This window comes from Ascaphus truei, chromosome 18 (assembly GCF_040206685.1).
Source record: "Ascaphus truei isolate aAscTru1 chromosome 18, aAscTru1.hap1, whole genome shotgun sequence".
Classification (NCBI taxonomy): domain Eukaryota; kingdom Metazoa; phylum Chordata; class Amphibia; order Anura; family Ascaphidae; genus Ascaphus; species Ascaphus truei.
Genome location: NC_134500.1, coordinates 3,568,034 through 3,589,580, shown reverse-complemented (window position 1 = coordinate 3,589,580; position 21,547 = coordinate 3,568,034). Strand labels below are relative to the sequence as shown.

The following is a 21,547-nucleotide window of genomic DNA, read 5'->3' as shown; positions in this document are numbered from 1 at the left end:
GGCAGTAATGCAGCTTTGACTCTGCCTTTACGCCACATCAGTCCAAGTACCGCCAGACGGTTCGAAACTATACGTTTTCATTGAAGTTAGAATTACAAGTAGTCCTCGTTTTCCGCCGTTTCACTTTCCATCTGATGCGTTTTCCGACGGCGCATAATGCAGTGTAAAGAAAAAAAACATTATCACACATCCGACAGGAACGCCGCCATTAAACATGGATTCATCTTTCCGACTGTCCCACATCCGACGCAGGTTTGCGGGACGCAGTGTGTCGGAAAAGCGAGGCCTCGCTGTACTGGCTTAGTCTCGAAGACAAAATTCTTTGCATAATAACTAACAATTGGGTAACTGCACAGACCTGAAATCTGTCGGGCTCGTGTTTTACATCCAAAGCCGCAGATCCATTGTATTAAGTAAACTGCAACATGTTATTGGTTGGGTTTCAGATTTGGGTTATACTTGTATGAGTATTTTATAACAGGCACATGGCAAACTAAGAACATGTTTCTTAAAATAACCAGTGTCAGAAGAACACAATAAATAGTGATATTGGTATTTGAAATAAAGGCTTACGATACAAATGAATAAAATGTCTCATAACTAATGTAAACCACTGTTGTAACTTCCCGAACAAGGTAAAATCTCCTTTGAGAAATCAAAATGACTGTGTATGCATCGTTTACGAGTATCTACCAATTAGATTCATGTTCCGATTGTTACTTCCGTATAATATTCTTGATGTTTCCATAAGACAAAGTATTACTAAAGATAAGTACTGGATTGTATGGGGGTTATACAGGTCAAACAGCTGATGTTTGAAAAAAAAAAAAGAAAGAAATAAAAAGAAAGTGTGCCATATTGCCTATAGCAGGGCTAGCCAACTCCAATTCAAGGGCCACCAACAGGACAGGTTCAGGATATCCGTTCCAGCACAGGTGGCTCAGAGGCTCAGTCAAAGACTGAGCCACCTGTACTGAAGCTGGGACTGATTGAGCCACCTGTACTAAAGCAGCAAAATCCTGAAAAGCAGACCTGGTGGCCCTCGAAAACACACATGCCCCCACAAATCCACCATATCCAAGGTGGCAAAGTGTTGCATACTGCACGAGATGTAAGATACAGTTATTACATACACCGCCACTTTACTCCACAAAACAGCAGTGCACAAAAACACACGTTACGCCGCTGATACATATACCTCTGCGCTAGTTAGTGGATAAATAGATAGCCTGGTAGTGGGCTATATCTTGCCCTGGGAATGCTTAATGTCTCTTAAGTAGAAGGGTGGGACTGTACTCCAATTAACCCAGCTGTGCAACATCTGTGTACCGCTGGGCCTGGGCGGTTGTCCAGCACGAACATCTAATCGACGGCCCTGTATTCACTATACCGAGAAGTCTTCATCTTGCTCGAGAATACTTAATCTCTGTGCCTTTGGATAGGGCTGAAGTCTTCCCAAGCCATTGGGTAAGACGACCACATATTGTGGAATAAGTGATATAAGGCGCAAACAACTATTAAAAAGTAACAATAGTGAATAAATCTATATAAAGGGAAGTGTGATGATTAAAGTCCAACCACCCAGCTCAAACCTCACTGGTGGGACCTGTTTCACGGGTTCCAAGGATTCAAGTATTTTTCTCAAACATCCAGGGGGAGCATATGGGGAAAGAAATAAAAATTTAAGTGCAGACGTTTCTATAAAGTAGAATGATATAGTCTTGGCTCGTATAAATGTATTACTCACAAGATGTATGAGTTAATCAGGCAATTGGCAAATTGGGTTGCCACCCATCTGTATCTGGGCGAAACGCGTAGAGTGTACCAATTTTGGACTCAAACGCGACCCGTAGCTGACCAACTCTGCAGCCGTGACGTCATCTTCCTGGACGGGCGCCGTGAGGGAGGCTCTGAATCGGCACACAGATCCGTGAGAGAAAGCCAGCCAAACACCCGAGGGAGGCGGTGAGCAGTTCGGGGAGCTTCCATTTTCTCCATTTGTGAGATACATGCATGATTTTTACTGGCACATTGTAAGTGCGCATTTTATTGACCCGTTTTTTTAAATTATAAAGTTGTACCTTTTTGATCGCACTATGTAGTTCTCTCTCTATTATATATACATCATCCTGCTGACGGTATCTTAAACAAGGGGGGTCCAGATACAGATGGGTGGCAACCCAATTTGCCAATTGCCTGATTAACTCATACATCTTGTGAGTAATACATTTATACGAGCCAAGACTATATCATTCTACTTTATAGAAACGTCTGCACTTAAATTTTTATTTCTTTCCCCATATGCTCCCCCTGGATGTTTGAGAAAAAGACGACCACATAGCATGATTTGTATCGGCTCACTGTTGCACGATGGTAAAAAGCCGATAGTCCTCCTCTTAATGACAAGAAAATGTCTTTGGACAGTATAGGTATAGCTCTCCTCCGTGGGCTTACAAATGAACTTTAAAAAGATTTGTGAAGGGCTTGAAGTTCTCTTGCAGGGAAGCAGGACCTCACAGCCAAACCACTGCGGCACATTTTAGATTTGCATAGCACCCTTCAAAGCCTCGGTTTATTCACCCAAATAAACTATTAAGACAGCTTTACCTTAAAGCAGTCATAGAACAAGATTTTTTTTTTTTAATCTATAAGGTGTTAAAATTCTGTTTTCATACACAAAAAACCCCACAAAAAGCTTATTTTCTAGGTGTCTACATGTCTTCTAGATTCTTATTCTGCTTTCTGCCGCTTGTGCTCCAAACCACCAGGGATTAAACCTTTTTGGACTCATGCAGCCATCTCACGAGTAACAAAAAAAACTTCTCAGGAAAGAGACACCAGGAGAGAAGGGCACAGAACAGCAGCCTCTGTGGAGGAAGAAAAGAAAGTTTAAAGCATCAAACCAGAATGTGTTTGGAACATTGTACACATCTGTCGAACGAGAACATGTGACTTTCAAGGATACAACATTTCATGGCCAATCTGGGAGAGAGAGAGGGGGAAAAAGCAACGTTTAAATCTGAAGCCTGAAGAGGCCTCCAACAAGGAGAAAAAAAAGTGTATTTATTGGCTGTGTGGACCCCGAAGTAATTCGTTTTTTTTTTTTAAATGAAAATCTAGGTTTTGTTCAAATAAAAAAAATACTTAAATCATCTTTGTTGGATAGCCCATCACATAGAACTGTATTTGGGAAAAGAGGAGACGCAGGAACACAGGACCTTAAACCCAGTGCCATCAGCTACAAACAACACAAGACATTGGATCCCACATGGAAGACCGTGTGTGATATACATTTCAATCAGATCAAATCAGATTTCTTCCTTGAACATGCCTGGAATGATCAGGTCACGTGGAGTTATATTAGAGTTACAAAAAACGCTAAACTAGACACACTCAAAAATAGGTGTGTGTGTTGAAAAATTATAGTTAAGGTATTGAGTCTTGAAAAAAAAAATATATATAAGAAGTTGTATTGTACGTTAGCGAGACCCTAAAGAGTTCACCACGTATGACTTCTGAAGTCGGGGTGGTGAGGGGGGAAGGGCGGGTGAGTGGGACAGGGGAGGATTAGATATGCTTTAGTATTGATTGCAGAGCACCAACATATTCCACAGTGCGGTACAATGAGGGGGAACAGAGATTTGATCATTACATACAAATAAAAAAGGCCAAACCTGCACAGAAAGAGGTAATAACACCCTGATCCTGAGAGCTTGCACGCTACAATGTAACCAACTAGCTAAAACAACCAAGCCGTAAATAAGTTAATTCTTGGGAAGTGTTCTGCATGAAGCTTCAACAACTAGTGGCTGTCTAATGGAGATTCAGATTGCAACCTCTGTGGACGCACCCTCGGGCGCTATATTTCCTCCCTCCGGCACAGCGAGCTTGCGCTGTATTTCCTCCCTCCGGCACAGCGCGCTGGCGCTATATTTCCTCCCTCCGCCTGTGTACATGAAAGAGTAGGGTCCGTCACCTATTTAATTAGTGGTTGGCACTCCCTCTTAGAAAACAAGCAACGTCAAGTATACGTTCAGGACATATGTGGTACTTCTATAAAGGGACTGAAGGGGTTAATGGTACAGCTACTTCCAAATGTTAGAACACTGCAGATGATGGTGGATTGTCTGCCAAACCAACCCACCATCAGATCTCCGTACCCCGTCTCTCGGGAAAAATAAAACGATTGCTGCCCCAGTTAAGAGTTTCACCTTTCCTACACATCATATGTGGGTTCAATTTTACATGCAATTAAAATGAGCTAATAGCAAGATCAGTTCCTTTAAAATCATCAGCACGCCTCCCCTCCTGGCTTCCTGGCGGAAGTTCCCAGTAATGATAAAAACCACAATCTGCTCAGTGTCCTTGATTTATGCCGTTTCTCTAAATTCCAATATAAAAAGAGAATACAATACTGTTACAATAGATGTGATTTTGATTAGTTTTGTGGCATTAATCATTTTAAAATAGCTTTATAAAAGATGACAAATAAGATTTAAGCAATCAAACGGCATTTAAACCTGCACCTTCAATATGGGTAACCCTTCGTAACCCTAACCAAGCGATCCTAGAGGTCCAGTAACCCACATGATCATTGTGACTTTATGCTGAAGTGTTTATTTCCACGGAATGTAGGAAGCATGTGATCCCCGACACTGAGGGGAGCTTTACGCCAACTGAAGGGAATCCGTTCATAGTTTAAAAAGTGACAAATGTAAAAGATAAATAGGATATATCCGTTTACCTCTTGGCGATGCGAAGTGATCATTCACCAAACCAAGCTCCTCAGGCTGGCAAGTGCTTCCAAGTGCTCACAAAAGCAGTAGGTATGAGAGAATAAGGTACGGTAGTGATACTATTCCAGGAATCCGAGGTTGGATCGTAACAGTCTAATGTTTTACACCTTTGCGTCCCAAAATAACCTCCTACCACATATAGTTTATTACCCGATGCCAAAGCATGACATGACATACGCTTTGCAGTCATATCCCCAATTCTCGTCCATTGGTTAGTTTCACAGTCAAAGCGATAGGCAGATGCCGCTGTAAATTCTGTGTCGCCCCCCATTATAAAAATCTGGCTTCCCAGTACTGCAGCAGCAGTGTAGCGCCAAGGCTGAGGGCATTCTGCTTTTATACACCAACGGTTTTCAACTGGATCATAACACTGCACTTTGGAAACTCGGTCTCGGTGTATACTTGTGCCTCCAAAGACAAAAAGCTTCAGCTTGGCACTGACCACGGCTGCATTGCTTACACCATCGCGTAATGGTGCCACCATGGTCCATTTATTTGTTACAGGATCGTACTTCTCCACTTGCTTTAATGAAACTGAAGGAGATGCAGGGAAAATCCCAGCAACCGCAGTATGCCCCCCAACTACATAAAGGCAGTTTTCTAACTCGGCTGAGCCGTGTCCAAACCGAGCGATGAGCATAGGGGCGGCCTTCGACCATTCTTCATGGACTGTATCATAAACCCAGACGTCTTTTGAGACACCGTTCTCAGAGCCCCGTCCACCTGTGACATACACCTTGGAGCCAATGGCACAAGCACTGAACTCTTTCCTTGGGCTTGGCAGATCAGCTTTTGGAATTATTTCTTTTGCCTTGTGATCAACTTGGTAGATCTTATCACACATAAACGTCTGTCCACCCAAGATCAGCAGGGTATGACCCGCTTTCCGAGGCTTGGCGTACGGGCTAGTTACTACTCCGTAATTTTGAAGAACCATCTTCTTGCAATGAATAGCCTCATCCATAATCAACTTGCTTCGCTCATCTGCCATTATTAAATCCTCACAAGCAATAGCTTCCTTGAGTGACTCGGACGGAAGCAAGGCCAGCCTGATATTTTTTAACAGTTCAGGAAAATAATCTTTCCTTTTGTCCAAGTCATATTTTACCCACTGGAGTATGACATTAAACACAACCTGCTCATCCTCTATCTCAAGTTCATCACTGGAAATCAGGTCAAGCAGGATATCCTTGGAGAGGCTATTGAAATCTTCAGTGTTGTGTACACTTTCAAAGTTGACTAGACACATCCTCAAAGACAACTCGTATAGTCTACGACACTGATGGGCATCTGAAAGCTGCATCATTCCCAAGCAATTTGAAGGATAAAGATTTTTTTCCAGAAACTCTGCAGCTGCGTCGCGTATATCATGAAACTGAAGCATGTCTCCCGCTTCTAACAGGGACTCGGCATTCTCCTCATCAATGATTATTTTTGAAGAGTAAGCGAAGTCCAGTAAAAGTTCCAACACCTCAGGGTGGAGGCTGTCGTGGAAATTCACAGTGTCATCCAAGCTCTCTCTCAAGCCGTTGCTAAACATGGCCGCAAAGTACTGACTGCAGGCCGCCAACACCGCCCGGTGGCACGGAAAGGTTCTACTTCCAGCCCAGAGGGTCACGTCCGTGAAAAGTCGCTGCTTCCGCATTGTATTGAGATGGGTCAAAACACAATCGGGGTGAGCGAGTTTATGGTATAATGAGATATTCATGGAGCCAGTACTGGTACGGGATTTCCGATTTTCATGGACAGTGACTGACATGACGACATCTAAAGCTGGTAAAGAAAACAAAAAACAACACATTAGATCTGCAGCCGTGGGAATAAAGAAGGCAACGATATGAAAAGAAAATAGGACAATACCAAAGCCTTTTGTGCAATCAAAACCTCTTCAGGTCTGACATTTTCATATATTCTTCAAAGGGTTTTGAGTAGCTTTTCAATTAGCACCTTACACTGGGTGCTGGAAGTTATTTGTCACTACATATTTACTAATTGATCACAGTTTACGTATTTTACTTTTAAGACACTTTATTATATCTATTATATTTTCTATTTTTTAGGACACTATTCACAAGCTAGCGCCGTTACAATCGATTGCTTATAACTACTCATTTCCACATATTGTAATGTTAATGATAGTCGTTTGTACGTGTAACCCACTTTATTTCCCTATACCGTGCTCCATTTCACATGTCCTTTGCTCTGAATGTCGCCAATTGTAGGCTGTGTCTATTGTGTTATTACCGCACATAACAGCTCTGGGCTTCACATGATAAGAATACAGTTTCATCGCCAATGTGCACTGCACATTAATCACGCCATACACACGGTACCCGGACATTTAACACTTCCTTTTTTTTATGTTGCTAGCAAAACCACCAGCCCCTTATTTTGTTATTACAAATGAACAGCAAAGTATAGAAAAAACTTGGGGAGCGCTCGATAAGCGAGCGCAAACAATGTGCTAAATAGTGAATGAGTTAGATACTCTTAAATTGCATAAAATGTGAATACAATTAACTTTTAAACCATGTGCTGTGAAAAATTCTTCTCATATAGCTGCAGGTGCAAACAACGTGGCAAATGGTGAATGAATAAAATACTCTTAAAAGTGCATATATTATAGGTAAAGTTTACTTTTAAACCATGTGCTGTAGAAAATGATTCTCATGTGACTGCATGTAACTTCAGTCTTCCTCCCAGGGTCGTTAGAAATAGAAGAGAAGACCAATGGTGCAGGTCATACAAGTATATTAGGGTCAAAACAACAGAGCTTTAAAATATACACTCACATATACAACTCCGGGAACATTCCTTGTGTGGGGATCTTTTGGAGTTGATGTTATTTGTCCTTCAGAGTGTCCGTTTCAGGCTCCCCTGCTCCGTGTATCAGGACACATAGGAGTCCTGAAGAAGCCAGCAGGTGAAACACGTTGAGTTGGAGAACTGTTACCTGGAGACATGGGAGAGGCATTTTTGGAGGTCCTCAGAACAGCCATTGCCGAGCAGACCCAAATATCACGAGATGTGAACATCGTAACGTCACCAACCAGGAAGTGACCGGCTAGCGAGCAAGCCGGCGCTCCCATGCGTGCTTCCGATACACGGAGCAGGGGAGGCTGAAACGGACACTCTGAAGGACAAATAACATCTACACCAAAAAAATCCCCACACAAGGAATGTTCCCAGAGCTTTATATGTGAGGGTACACTTTAAAGCTCTGTTTTGACCCGAATATACTTTTATGATCTGCACCATGGGGATTTTTGGTAATGTACCAAATGCCTTCATTTTTTTTAGGAGTTCTCACAATTGTCTGCAGAGGAGCAACCAAATCAGCGTGTTCCGGGCTTGCAATCAACATCTAAAATTACACCACGGCAGAAGTGTCATTAAATTACTCCGATTCCTCACAAGTAACACTGCAAAAAAAGAAAATGAGAAAAGCAAACCAATTGCTTTGCATATTGTAAATACTTTGCGTGTCTGCATTTTCTTTTCTTTAAATGAAAAGGCTGCTAAAAAAATAAATATAAAGTGGGGTTTATAGGAGTTAAAAAGTTTGCATCATATTATCCAAAAGGCGACTCTCCCTGCCCATGACGTGACAAATGTAGGAATTTCCACCCACAAAGCAGTTGAAGCACGGCCGTGTGTTTTTATATTCTCACTTATGAAATGATACATTCTGTACAAATACATTATGTGAATACAAAAATGAAGCCACAATGTTAATTATCAGAAATATGCAGGATGGGGGGGGGGGGGAAGGAGGATGGGGGGGAGGGAATTTTCCAGCCCTGATCAGAAAGACAGTAATATATATATATATATATATAACCGTCTTTCTGATCAGGGCTGGAAAATTCCCTCCCCCCCATCCTCCATATATATATCAGTTACATTTGTTGTGTGCTACTTTAGGGAAACATTCCTTACAGAGGCATAGGACTAATTACCAAAAAATTATTTCGTTGGTGAAGTCATAAAACATACATAAATTAAAAGGAAACTTCCCAAATTGTGCTTGCTGTGTAGAATGCCAGAGCAGGTCTATTTACAACATACAATGGTGTGGTATGAATCAGTATAAGGAACAGGATAATCCATACGCTGCTCTATCCCCATGTTACTGTCATGGAATATGGATTATATGAGCATTTAAAAAAAATGCTGATGGCAGAAAAACGTACAATCAATCTTCTGCAATTAATTGAACCCGCTCAAAGCTGAAATCCACCGACAGCTTCTTATCTGCTTTTCACTTAAGAAAAAGGTAGTAAAATAGACTAGACAAACCAGGACTACTCTAATATATTAGAAATTAAACCGCTCAATACAATCAATATTATTAATCACATGATGAATATTAAATAGGGATTTAAAAAAAAAAACAAAAAAAACATTTTCCTAGTGATTGGATCAGTTTGTTTTTGTGTTTGAAAAATTCACATTCATCAGCTCCGAGCAGCGCCAGAAACAACCAGAATTCATTGCTACATGTAGCTGACTCCAGAGGAAACGTTATTGTGGATAAAGTTTGCTGACCACTGACCAGTACAAACATCAATTTCAAGTATTCCACAGAGACTTTTTTGTAACTATGTTTTGTTAGGCACATGAAACAGGGCAAGGTATCTTATTGACACATCAGATATGCAGCTGCACTGGCCCGCAATGGCTAGAACATTAACCATCTAGGTGAATGGAAGCCAACTCCAGTCCTCAAGAGCTACCAACACGTCAGGTTTTCAGGATATCCCTGCTTCAGCACAGGTGGCTCAGTTAATGACCACCTGTGCTGAAGCAGGGATATCCTGAAGACCTGCCCTGTTGGTGGCTGTCACATACGGCTCACCTTTGAACACATGAGCTGCATACGGGAAAAGGGTTAATACTCCACTCGCAAGCGGTCCAACTTTTCACTTCTGCAAAGGTCCCTCAAATGGACAATATCTCCCCTAAAAGGTTCCTCAGATGAGTAACATCTTCCTAAATCTGTCCCAATATAGCACCTGTTACAAACAGCACAGAAGTGGGCATGTGACAGATATGCAACCAGGGTTAATACACACGGCTGCTCTAGCCAACTCACCGTTCACCTGCGCAAGGTACTTTCAAGGAGTTAATATTCACCCCTTACTCAATTGCAATCATATCAATATGCTTCCACCACCCAGGAAATGCAAACAAAAGATGGAATATTTGCTAGGGTCCCAGTTTATAATAGAACAAAAACTATGCTCTTTAACACTCTCTCCAGAGCATGCAACAGTTCATTCAGAGCCCAAAGCATCAGTGTGTGTGTGTGTGTGTGTGCGTGCGCGCAGTTGTATTTCGCTTTGCGGCGGCACCGCAGGCGACCAGGCCATTGATTGGTTCAAGGGCTGTCACGGGGCGACACCCTCTGAAAAATCAAATATTGCCGGCTTCACGCAGCGACAATGCATTTGTTTTCGGGCGACGTCGCCAGCACTATAAGCGCGGCCTAATCCTGTCTATAAAGAACCAGCCTTCCAAACATGCAGAGGAATTAAAGCTGCTGTTGCAGTATCCAGGATGGACTACTTGGACTCTCTTGGGGCAGTGCTCCCAAAACACAGATAAGGAATTTGTATTATTTCTCTACACGACTGTTGTTTAAAAGTTGGTAACCTGTTTAGTTGGCCAGCTCGCAGATAGGATTGTATTGTACAGTTAGTCTCCCTACTGTGGAGTAGGTGTTATTTTTAGGTTTTGTGTTAGCCTTAAAAGGAACAGTGTGCCTAATATTTATTTGATTGTGGAAAATAAAACCACTGAAGTTAAAAGCCTTACCCACTGTTTGCGACTCCTACTGATCACACCGCATGGCTGTCCGGCCACAGTCTCATTCTCACGTCTTACCAAAACAAGGGGTATATTTTCAGTTTCTTTTAAATTTGTAAACTATATAGATTCTTCTAAAGTCTCGAACAGAGCAGATTAACCCATTAATGCTTGAAAGGAAGGAGAAAAAACAAAACCCCATCGTGTTAACGGCCGCACGGCCACCAGACCCGTACCTCTCAGTGTTAGTATACGCGACAGGGATGGGCTCTAAACGGACTGGAATGAATAAGTGCCAGAAAACGGATTTATTTTGCCCAAAGCAGGTTATCCCTAGTACAAGACATTTTAAATGAATAATAGGGGTGTGAGCTGTTAATCTCCAGTCAGGTTTTAAACATAGCCCCCCAACCAACGAATTATATGTTAACTGGGTATAAAGTATACAAAAAAAGAAATGCACTTTTTTAAATGTAATAAACCAAATACTGTACTATGAAACAATCTGTATTCATCTATTTAAAAAAAAAAAAATCCAATTGCTTTGGGGTGTTTGTGTAATGATAAAGAACACTTGAGCACATTCACAACTCAAACCTTTGTTACCACAATCTCAGCAAGAGATTAAAAAAATAAGTTAAATAGAAGTTAAACAGTCTGCAACTCAGCTCAGAAAGGCATAAAAAGTTTCCTAACTCTGTTCAGACGATGCCAAACATTCAGTCCCCCTGTCCCAAACAGCAGCACATTCCTGACGTTCCCCGGAGGCCTGTGCAAAACAGAATTTGCTTGTTACTACAAATTATACCAAACAAACAGCCATGGGAAGGGAGACAATAGTCGGCTTTTAGTTGATACAGAACGTATCAAAAGGCAGCAAAACCTGCAGTCCGTCACATCCTAAACACATAAAATGCCCGCAGATCGTTCAATTCCGCTTATAAAATGTTAAACTTTTTTTTATACGAGAAGATTAACGTTACAAGGGAAAAGAGACAACACACCCGCACACAGTCACACGCCTGCAATTTACACAATACAGCACACTTCTGCCCCAAAACGGCTTCTTTATACTGCGACAGACCAAAAATGCAGCTTCCACAATACAGACAACGTTATCCCATTGTAAAAGATTATTGCATATTTTATATTAGGAATAACAGTCACCCAGCTTTAGGCATGTAATATAGTAAGCGCCGGCACGGCGTTGCGCATGCGTTTAGTGCCTATAGGCCACACTGTGATTGGCTCAGTGGCACGGGAGCCGATCGAAAATAAAAATGTCTTTGTATTTCCACACAGCTGCCGCACCAACGCGGTCTGCTGTGCGCGCGCGTGCTGGCACCGGATAAACTGTCATAGGGAGACAGGTATTTAGCATTGCCGCGCCTGCGGCCGCACGCGCGCCAGCGCTTTGTATAATACCAGCTCACGGTTTAGACTTCGAGAATGACAACCGAAACAAAGAGGTGGCCACTGGCAAAGCTTCCACATCGAGGAGTAAATAACTAGGATAGTCCCTTTCACATGCTCCAAATCATGGCGGTTATCGAGATGTCAGTTGAACTTTGGAACAAATTTTTAAATCCGAGCACAATATGAGCAAAAAAATAAAATAAGAAATACTCTGACATCTTCTTCCGTTTTTCAATTTATTTACAAATCTAAAAACAAACCAGGTGTGTATGTATAACTATGTACGTTCTACCTACCAATTAGATTGTAAGCTCTACGGAGCAGGGACTCCTCTTCCTACATGTATATGTTTATGTCTGAAGCACTTATTCCCAAGGATGTGTTTGTCATTTATGATTGTCACGTGTATTACTGCTGTGAAGTGCTATATAAGTAAAGACATACATACAATGATGGCCTCATAAGAGGTTTATGTGGATATATTTACTGTAGGTCTATCTTCCCCTAGAACTGAAGGGTTAACTAATAACGGGGCATCTGTTAGTAAATGCATTTTTAACGTAAATCTCTCACATAACTGGATAGAAACACTCGGATTTATCCAGGAATTTACTTTGTATTTGCCATGGAAGGTTTGGTCACAAATCACACGGGACGAATGTTGAACGTTTCCACTATCAGGATTTTGATCTCTCCATCATAAATTAAGACCATAAACCCAACTTGCACTGTGGTCTTTCTAGCCCAGGAAACTATCTGAAATGTTAGGGGATTTTGGGATTTCATTGTCCGACGTGCGGGTTTCCTGGCTTCTTTCTTTTAGGTGTTTTGTTATTTTAGCAACAGTGGGAAAAACAAATACTTGCTCACTCTCCATAAAGTAGATTATTCAACCTGAGATGTGTCTGCTTCATGCTGTTTGTTATTGATGTTTGAACATGGAATAGTCACCTTGTTTGTCATTTTGTATCCAAACTGTGAAAACGCAACATAATATTTCAGCGCAGGCTCAGTATTGAACACGTTCGCCGCCGTTTGTCCTCTCGGAACCGTCACATACTTACAGGGTAACATTGTGACCTTCAGGGCATGAATGAAGTAGGATGCACAATGCCAGATTTTAACACTTTCCCCACTCAGGAATACTGACAATGGGCTTGAAGTAAATGGTAGTAATGGCACGGCTTTGGAAATACCCGCTGTGTGATATCTGTGACTATGTATCTTTATTTGCATAGCGCCATCCATGTACATAGCACTTTACTGCAGAAATACATGGCATGAAAGGCGATATAATGGGAATAAGGGCTTCATACAGACAAATAACATTGGGAAAAGGAGTCCCTGCCCCCAAGAGATATCCGATTAGGAACGACTTGGACCACTGCAAATATTTGGCCAATCACCGTCAGTTTGAAAGATTTGGGGGAAATTAAAGGGTGGCCCGACGAGGCCAGGTAACAACTGCCTGGAGCACATTTAAAGAACAAAACATTTGTCAGCACTAGCATTGCCCGCCACTACAGTAACAGCAAGATGGAAAACCATTATCATCAACAAATCACACCGTGAGTAGGTTTCCAACCACTGGTCCATCTGCACTCGCCACAACCTAAGAACACTTTGGATATCAGTTTGTTTATAGAATTCATACCCTGCAGGAGGGGGGGGGGGGAGGTGTGTCCTTACAAGCTAAATCATGCTTTTATTTATTTTTCGCACAACCCTGTTATTTTAGATACTGCTTTAGTTGCAGGGTTACTGCCTGGCTATTAAAAAGATGGCACCTGCAGTCCTCCAATAGAAAACGGCAATGTCATCCGTTGTAGCTTCCTATTGGCCTGCAGGACCCACGACATGGCAGCCATTTTTATTTCCCGAAAATGAGAGGAAAACGCCAACAATGAAAACAGAAAGCCTCTTGGAAACCTCAGGGGAAGGTTCAGGGGGACCACACAGCCCTAAATGGAAACAATAAACAAAAACACTAGTAAACAGGATTTCTGCTGATCACAGGGGGCCACAGCCATGGCTGAGTTGTACGACCAGGTTTTATTAGCGAAGATGTCCAGTCTGATAGCAAAGAGAATCATGTCAGACCAAGTTAGGATAATTGATACTTGTGCTAACTCCCTTTCCTCACATTAACATCAATAAGAGAGTAGGAATGTCAGTGACAATGGCATGTGTGATAATGTGACAAACCTACCGAGCAAGGAACAACCTTCCCCAAACAGACCAGGATTTTCCTTACAAAATCTGGCATAGATCATTTAAAGCTCACAGAGAAGGTTACCGCTGGTGCATCGGACCGCCTGCGAGAGGAGAGAACCAAAACAATGTTTTTTATAAGTGTGACAAGGCCAGGAACAAACAAAGCCGTGCTAAACATAGCAAATGACGGTCACAAGTCTCCGACTTGACGGCAGAAGAGTAAAAAGGTATATCACCGAGATAGCCGAGGAATTGTTAGTCATTTTCTAGACATTATTACAGTGTTTGGGCCGAACCCTCAACTACGCCCATGTTCATTCCCATGACATAACCAAAAGATCACACGCCTTCAATTGTATCAAACCAGCTCAAAAACATCAAACGTCATGCTCATTACTGTGCAGAATTCTCAATTAAATGAGGTCAATGGGGGTCATTCGTTAAATAACTAATCATTAACCCCCAATGTGTGTCTCGCCATAAAAACACAGTTACATGCACATCAAAATACTTATTTCAATTGTTCAGCAATTATTGTTGCAAACATTCAACCCATTACTTGTTTACAGGATCAGAAACTGGCACCCCAATAACCGAAACAGCACAAATCCATATAATATGTTTTTAATTATATTAGACTTGAAAACCTACATCTGAAACATGGCTGAAGTGTTTGCTTCGATATATAAATGCAACTTTACACCCAATGGAGCAAGAAAAAGTCTCCAACGCCAGGTAGAAGTGTCAGCGATATCACCATGGGACTGGGGCACAAATCCAATACAACGAGGAGGGGGTAACAAAAAAATAACAATACAGTCCCTTCCACACACCTGTATCTTTAACTGTGTGAACGTGTCACTAAATTGACTGGAGCTTGTGACAGACAATTAGATGGTAAGCTCTTTGCATCAATGATAACAGTATCTTCTGCATCCAACATTGTACACCAGGCACATCCATTTGTTCATTCGGAAACTTCAGTGGTTCCCCAAAACACTGTAAATGGAAAGTATAAATGGGCCGTGTCCCACACCTGTTACTTGATCCAATTAGAACTCTAGGGGAGGGGGTGTACCCTTGTTAACCTCTTCTCTGCCAGAGAACCTTTAGCCTTTAGCATAGTTATTTCCTTCCTGCTGCAGGCCCCTCTGGTATGTGACAATTGCTTGGTACTGTCAGAAAAAAAGGAGGCGAATTGTGTGTGCAAGAAAAGGGTTAAACAATAAACCCTCCCTCATTACTCCAGAGCAGCAGCAGTGCTGGGGACGTGACAAACTTGGGGGGGGGGAGACGTGACAAACTTGGGGGGGGGGGGTCGTCTCCCTGGTCTGCAGGAGATTTAGGGGGGGGAGAAGAGTCTCGTGTGTGCAGGAGAGTTTGGGGGGGGGGGAGGAGAGAAGTCTCGTGTGTGCAGGAAAGTTGGGGGGGGGCTCCTGTGTGTGCAGGTGTTGGGGGAGCTCCTGGGTGTACATACCTGGGGGTCCCGCCTGTGTGCAGGAGAGTTGGGGGGCTCCTGGGTGTACATACCTGGGGGTCCCGCCTGGGTGTGCAGGGGTATTGGGGGGTTCCTGGGTGTACATACCTGGGGGTCCCGCCTGTGTGCAGGAGAGTTGGGGGGCTCCTGGGTGTACATACCTGGGGGTCCCGCCTGGGTGTGCAGGGGTATTGGGGGGCTCCTGGGTGTACATACCTGGGGGTCCCGCCTGGGTGTGCAGGGGTATTGGAGGGTTCCTGGGTGTACATACCTGGGGGTCCCGCCTGTGTGCAGGAGAGTTGGGGGGCTCCTGGGTGTACATACCTGGGGGTCCCGCCTGGGTGTGCAGGGGTATTGGGGGGCTCCTGGGTGAGTGCACGTGCTGAGTCTCTGCATGTCCGCGCGCGGGATAATAATGTGGATACAATGTAACCCGCAAACAAACTAGTTCCCAGGCGGGAGGCGTGAGTGACGTCTGAGACCATCCAATGACTGAACAGAAGGAGGCGGGGGAGGGCGTGCCTGATTTGTAAAGAGCCAATGACGATGCAGCAGGGAGAGCGAGCGGGGGACTCAGTCCCAGGACAGAGGGCTTGGGAGGAACAGCCCAGGAGGCTGCTGGGAAATAGTGGGATGCAGGCACCTCAGGGGTTACAGACTGAGGCAGCTCACAGGGCTCTGCAGTCAGCGTTATATGGGAAGCTACTTATATCGGGGATATTCAGTATAAAATAAAGGGGGAAATGACAAGTAAAAAAACCCAATGACATTTGTAGCAGCAACAAAATGAGAGGAAAGTATACAATAAATATACTCATCAGGTAATTATACAATAAATATACTCATCAGGAAAGTATACAATAAATATACTCATCAGGAAAGTATACAATAAATATACTCATCAGGTAATTATACAATAAATATACTCATCAGGAAAGTATACAATAAATATACTCATCAGGTAATTATACAATAAATATACTCATCAGGTAATTCTACAATAAATATACTCATCAGGTAATTCTACAATAAATATACTCATCAGGAAAGTATACAATAAATATACTCATCAGGTAATTATACAATAAATATACTCATCAGGAAATTATACAATAAATATACTCATCAGGTAATTATACAATAAATATGCTCATCAGGTAATTATACAATAAATATACTCATCAGGTAATTATACAATAAATATGCTCATCAGGTAATTATACAATAAATATGCTCATTAACATATACGAAAACCCCAACCAGGGGAGACGCTGAGACAGATTTAGGAAAGAGTAGAGTGATTCTGGCAGCAGCATTTAGGATAGACTGTAGGGGGGACAGGTGAGAGGCAGGAAGGCCGGACAGCAGGAGGTTACAGTAATCAAGACGGGAGAGAATGAGGGCCTGAGTCACAGTTTTAGCAGTCAAGTAACAGAGGAAAGGGCGTATCTTTGTAATATTGCGGAGGAAAAAGCGACAGGTTTTAGATACCTTTGAATGTGAGGGGCGAATGTGAGAGAGTAGTCAAGTGTGACCCCTTGGCAGCGTGCTTGGACTACTGGGTGAATGGTGGTACTTCCAACAGTAATGTGGAAGGAGGTAGTAGTGCCAGGTTTGGGAGTATGAGCTCTGTTTTAGCCATGTTAAGTTTAAGTCGGCGGAGGGACATCCAGGATGATATCGCAGAGAGACATTCAGAAACTTTGGTTGGTACAGCAGGTGTAAGGTCAGGGGTTGAAAAGTACATTTGTGTGTCGTCAGCATAGAGGTGATATTTAAACGCAAGAGATGAGATTAGGTCACCTAGAGAGAGTGTGTACAGAGAAAAGAGAAGAGGTCCCGGGACAGAGCCTTGGGGTACCCCCACAGAGAGATCAATAGAGGAGGAGGAGGTGTTAGCAGAAGAGACACTGAAAGTACGATGGGAGAGGTAGGATGAGATCCAGGATAGAGATTTGTTCCGAATACCAAGAGTATGGAGAATGTGAAGGAGAAGAGGGTGGTCCACGGTGTCGAATGCTGCAGAGAGGTTGAGTAATATGAGCAGAGTGTAATGACCTCTGTCTTTGGCAGCATGGAGGTTGTCAGTTATTTTAGTGAGGGCTGTTTCCGTGGAGTCAGCAGTACGGAAGCCAAATTGTAGAGGGTCTAGGAGAGAATAGGTGTTGAGAAAGTGGAGCAAGCGAGAGAATACAAGACGTTCAAGGATATAAAAATATCACATGTCTAGGACAGGTCTGCGACCCTGCCTTTCACCATTATCACCTAGCACATGGGAGCGCAAACTTTTCCTGCTGTGCCCCCGTCTGGCCTGCTCTGGATTCACGCCCCCCCGGCCCCCTTCTACCTGCCGTCGCGTCAGATGACACTCTGGGGTCAGGTCACGTGACCAGCGGCGTCACATGACCGCCGCGTTGCCATGGAGACGCGCCACAGCTGCTGAATCTCGGTAAGTTTTCTTGTTGCAGTGACCTCATGCGATCCCCCAGCATTTAATTTAAATGCCTGGGGGAAGAGCGTGGGACCTCTGCAACCGCACACGCCCCCCAAACAAATCTCCTGCTCCCCCTGTGGTGCGTGCCCCCCCCCCCCCCAGTTTGCGCACCCGAGCTAGCATAGAGTACTTTATATAATATATATATATATATGATTTTAAAGAGACAGCGCCCTAGGGTGCAATGCAATCTAACTGATTAAACCAAACAATGTTTAAATGAAAAATCCTAATACATAACATAAGACAGATGAATACTAGCTATCGATTGTAAATTGTGTGGTATTGTAGAGCAGAAGCTTAAACCAGTGAGATAAACATGCAATATAAAATAAGTACAAATACATAAAGATTATGATAAAAGAAAAAAAAATTCCAAACCGCACAATAAAGACCAGTCACAGTGACCTATTAAAGTCAGCCTGGCTATATAATCTCTGGATCCAGTATAAAGCTATGTTCGGCACGCTTCAATCGTCTCAATATACCGGGGCCTCATCATACATACAATTCAATGTTACTTTTTCCAGTCTCCATAGACCTGGGCGATGAAGCGTGTGCATGTGAGTTATACCCGGGGCGTTACTGCGTGTGCATGTGAGTTATACCCCGGGGCGTTACTGTGTGTGCATGTGAGTTATACCCCGGGGCTTTACTGCGTGTGCATGTGAGTTATACCCGGGGCTTTACTGCGTGTGCATGTGAGTTATACCCCGGGGCGTTACTGCGTGTGCATGTGAGTGTACCCCAGGGCGTTACTGTGTGTGCATGTGAGTTATACCCCGGGGCTTTACTGCGTGTGCATGTGAGTTATACCCGGGGCTTTACTGCGTGTGCATGTGAGTTATACCCCGGGGCGTTACTGCTTGTGCATGTGAGTTATACCCCGGGGCGTTACTGCGTGTGCATGTGAGTTATACCCCGGGGCGTTACTGCGTGTGCATGTGAGTTATACCCGGGGCTTTACTGCGTGTGCATGTGAGTTATACCCGGGGCTTTACTGCGTGTGCATGTGAGTTATACCCGGGGCTTTACTGCGTGTGCATGTGAGTGTACCCCGGGGCGTTACTGCGTGTGCATGTGAGTTATACCCCGGGGCGTTACTGCTTGTGCATGTGAGTTATACCCCGGGGCGTTACTGCGTGTGCATGTGAGTTATACCCCGGGGCGTTACTGCGTGTGCATGTGAGTTATACCCCGGGGCGTTACTGCGTGTGCATGTGAGTTATACCCGGGGCTTTACTGCGTGTGCATGTGAGTTATACCCGGGGCTTTACTGCGTGTGCATGTGAGTTATACCCGGGGCTTTACTGCGTGTGCATGTGAGTGTACCCCGGGGCGTTACTGTGTGTGCATGTGAGTTATACCCCGGGGCTTTACTGCGTGTGCATGTGAGTTATACCCGGGGCTTTACTGCGTGTGCATGTGAGTTATACCCGGGGCTTTACTGCGTGTGCATGTGAGTTACACCCCGGGGCGTTACTGCGTGTGCATGTGAGTTATACCCGGGGCTTTACTGCGTGTGCATGTGAGTTATACCCCGAGGGCGTTACTGCGTGTGCATGTGAGTTATACCCGGGGCTTTACTGCGTGTGCATGTGAGTTATACCCCGGGGCTTTACTGCGTGTTCATGTGAGTTATACCCGGGGCTTTACTGCGTGTACATGTGAGTTATACCCGGGGCTTTACTGCGTGTGCATGTGAGTTATACCCCGGGGCTTTACTGCGTGTGCATGTGAGTTATACCCCGGGGCTTTACTGCGTGTGCATGTGAGTTATACCCCTGGGCGTTACTGCGTGTGCATGTGAGTTATACCCCGGGGCGTTACTGCGTGTGCATGTGAGTTGTACCCCGGGGCTTTACTGCGTGTGCATGTGACTTATACCCCGGGGCTTTACTGCGTGTGCATGTGAGTGATACCCCGGGGCGTTACTGCGTGTGCATGTGAGTTATACCCCGGGGCTTTACTGCGTGTGCATGTGAGTTTTACCCCGGGGCTTTACTGCGTGTGCATGTGAGTTATACCCCGGGGCTTTACTGCGTGTGCATGTGAGTTAGACCCCGGGGCGTTACTGCGTGTGCATGTGACTTATACCCCGGGGCGTTACTGCGTGTGCATGTGAGTTATACCCCGGGGCTTTACTGCGTGTGCATGTGACTTATACCCCGGGGCGTTACTGCGTGTGCATGTGAGTTATACCCCGGGGCGTTACTGCGTGTGCATGTGAGTTATACCCCGGGGCGTTACTGCGTGTGCATGTGAGTTATACCCCGGGGCGTTACTGCGTGTGCATGTGAGTTATACCCGGGGCTTTACTGCGTGTGCATGTGAGTTATACCCCGGGGCGTTACTGTGTGTGCATGTGAGTTATACCCCGGGGCTTTACTGCGTGTGCATGTGAGTTATACCCGGGGCTTTACTGCGTGTGCATGTGAGTTATACCCGGGGCTTTACTGCGTGTGCATGTGAGTTACACCCCGGGGCGTTACTGCGTGTGCATGTGAGTTACACCCCGGGGCGTTACTGCGTGTGCATGTGAGTTATACCCCGGGGCGTTACTGCGTGTGCATGTGAGTTATACCCCGGGGCGTTACTGCGTGTGCATGTGAGTTATACCCGGGGCTTTACTGCGTGTGCATGTGAGTTATACCCCGGGGCTTTACTGCGTGTGCATGTGAGTTATACCCGGGGCTTTACTGCGTGTACATGTGAGTTATACCCGGGGCTTTACTGCGTGTGCATGTGAGTTATACCCCGGGGCTTTACTGCGTGTGCATGTGAGTTATACCCCGGGGCTTTACTGCGTGTGCATGTGAGTTATACCCCTGGGCGTTACTGCGTGTGCATGTGAGTTATACCCCGGGGCGTTACTGCGTGTGCATGTGAGTTGTACCCCGGGGCTTTACTGCGTGTGCATGTGACTTATACCCCGGGGCGTTACTGCGTGTGCATGTGAGTGATACCCCGGGGCTTTACTGCGTGTGCATGTGAGTTATACCCCGGGGCTTTACTGCGTGTGCATGTGAGTTATACCCCGGGGCTTTACTGCGTGTGCATGTGAGTTATACCCCGGGGCTTTACTGCGTGTGCATGTGAGTTATACCCCGGGGCTTTACTGCGTGTGCATGTGAGTTATACCCCGGGGCGTTACTGCGTGTGCATGTGACTTATACCCCGGGGCGTTACTGCGTGTGCATGTGAGTTATACCCCGGGGCTTTACTGCGTGTGCATGTGACTTATACCCCGGGGCGTTACTGCGTGTGCATGTGACTTATACCCTGGGGCGTTACTGCGTGTGCATGTGAGTTATACCCCGGGGCTTTACTGCGTGTGCATGT

General features: G+C 44.5%; 1 protein-coding gene across 20 annotated transcripts; it reads right to left on the bottom strand.

Annotated features, from left to right (window-relative positions):
• Nucleotides 1-2,276: 2,276 nt before the first annotated feature.
• Nucleotides 2,277-16,172, bottom strand: KLHL25 (kelch like family member 25). Of its 20 annotated transcripts, none has more exons than XM_075575205.1 (5): nucleotides 16,036-16,172; nucleotides 15,271-15,409; nucleotides 14,230-14,335; nucleotides 4,745-6,569; nucleotides 2,277-2,867 (listed from the first exon to the last, which is right to left on the bottom strand). In XM_075575205.1, the coding sequence occupies exons 3-4, from the start codon at nucleotides 14,291-14,293 to the stop codon at nucleotides 4,786-4,788; spliced, it is 1,848 nt and encodes a 615-aa protein (XP_075431320.1). In that variant the 5' UTR covers nucleotides 14,294-14,335; nucleotides 15,271-15,409; nucleotides 16,036-16,172; the 3' UTR covers nucleotides 2,277-2,867; nucleotides 4,745-4,785. The 20 variants fall into 20 exon arrangements, with proteins under 20 accessions (XP_075431320.1, XP_075431334.1, XP_075431333.1 ...); XM_075575219.1 differs by lacking the exon at nucleotides 14,230-14,335 and adding an exon at nucleotides 8,107-8,218; XM_075575218.1 differs by lacking the exon at nucleotides 14,230-14,335 and adding an exon at nucleotides 7,589-7,749.
• Nucleotides 16,173-21,547: the final 5,375 nt, after the last annotated feature.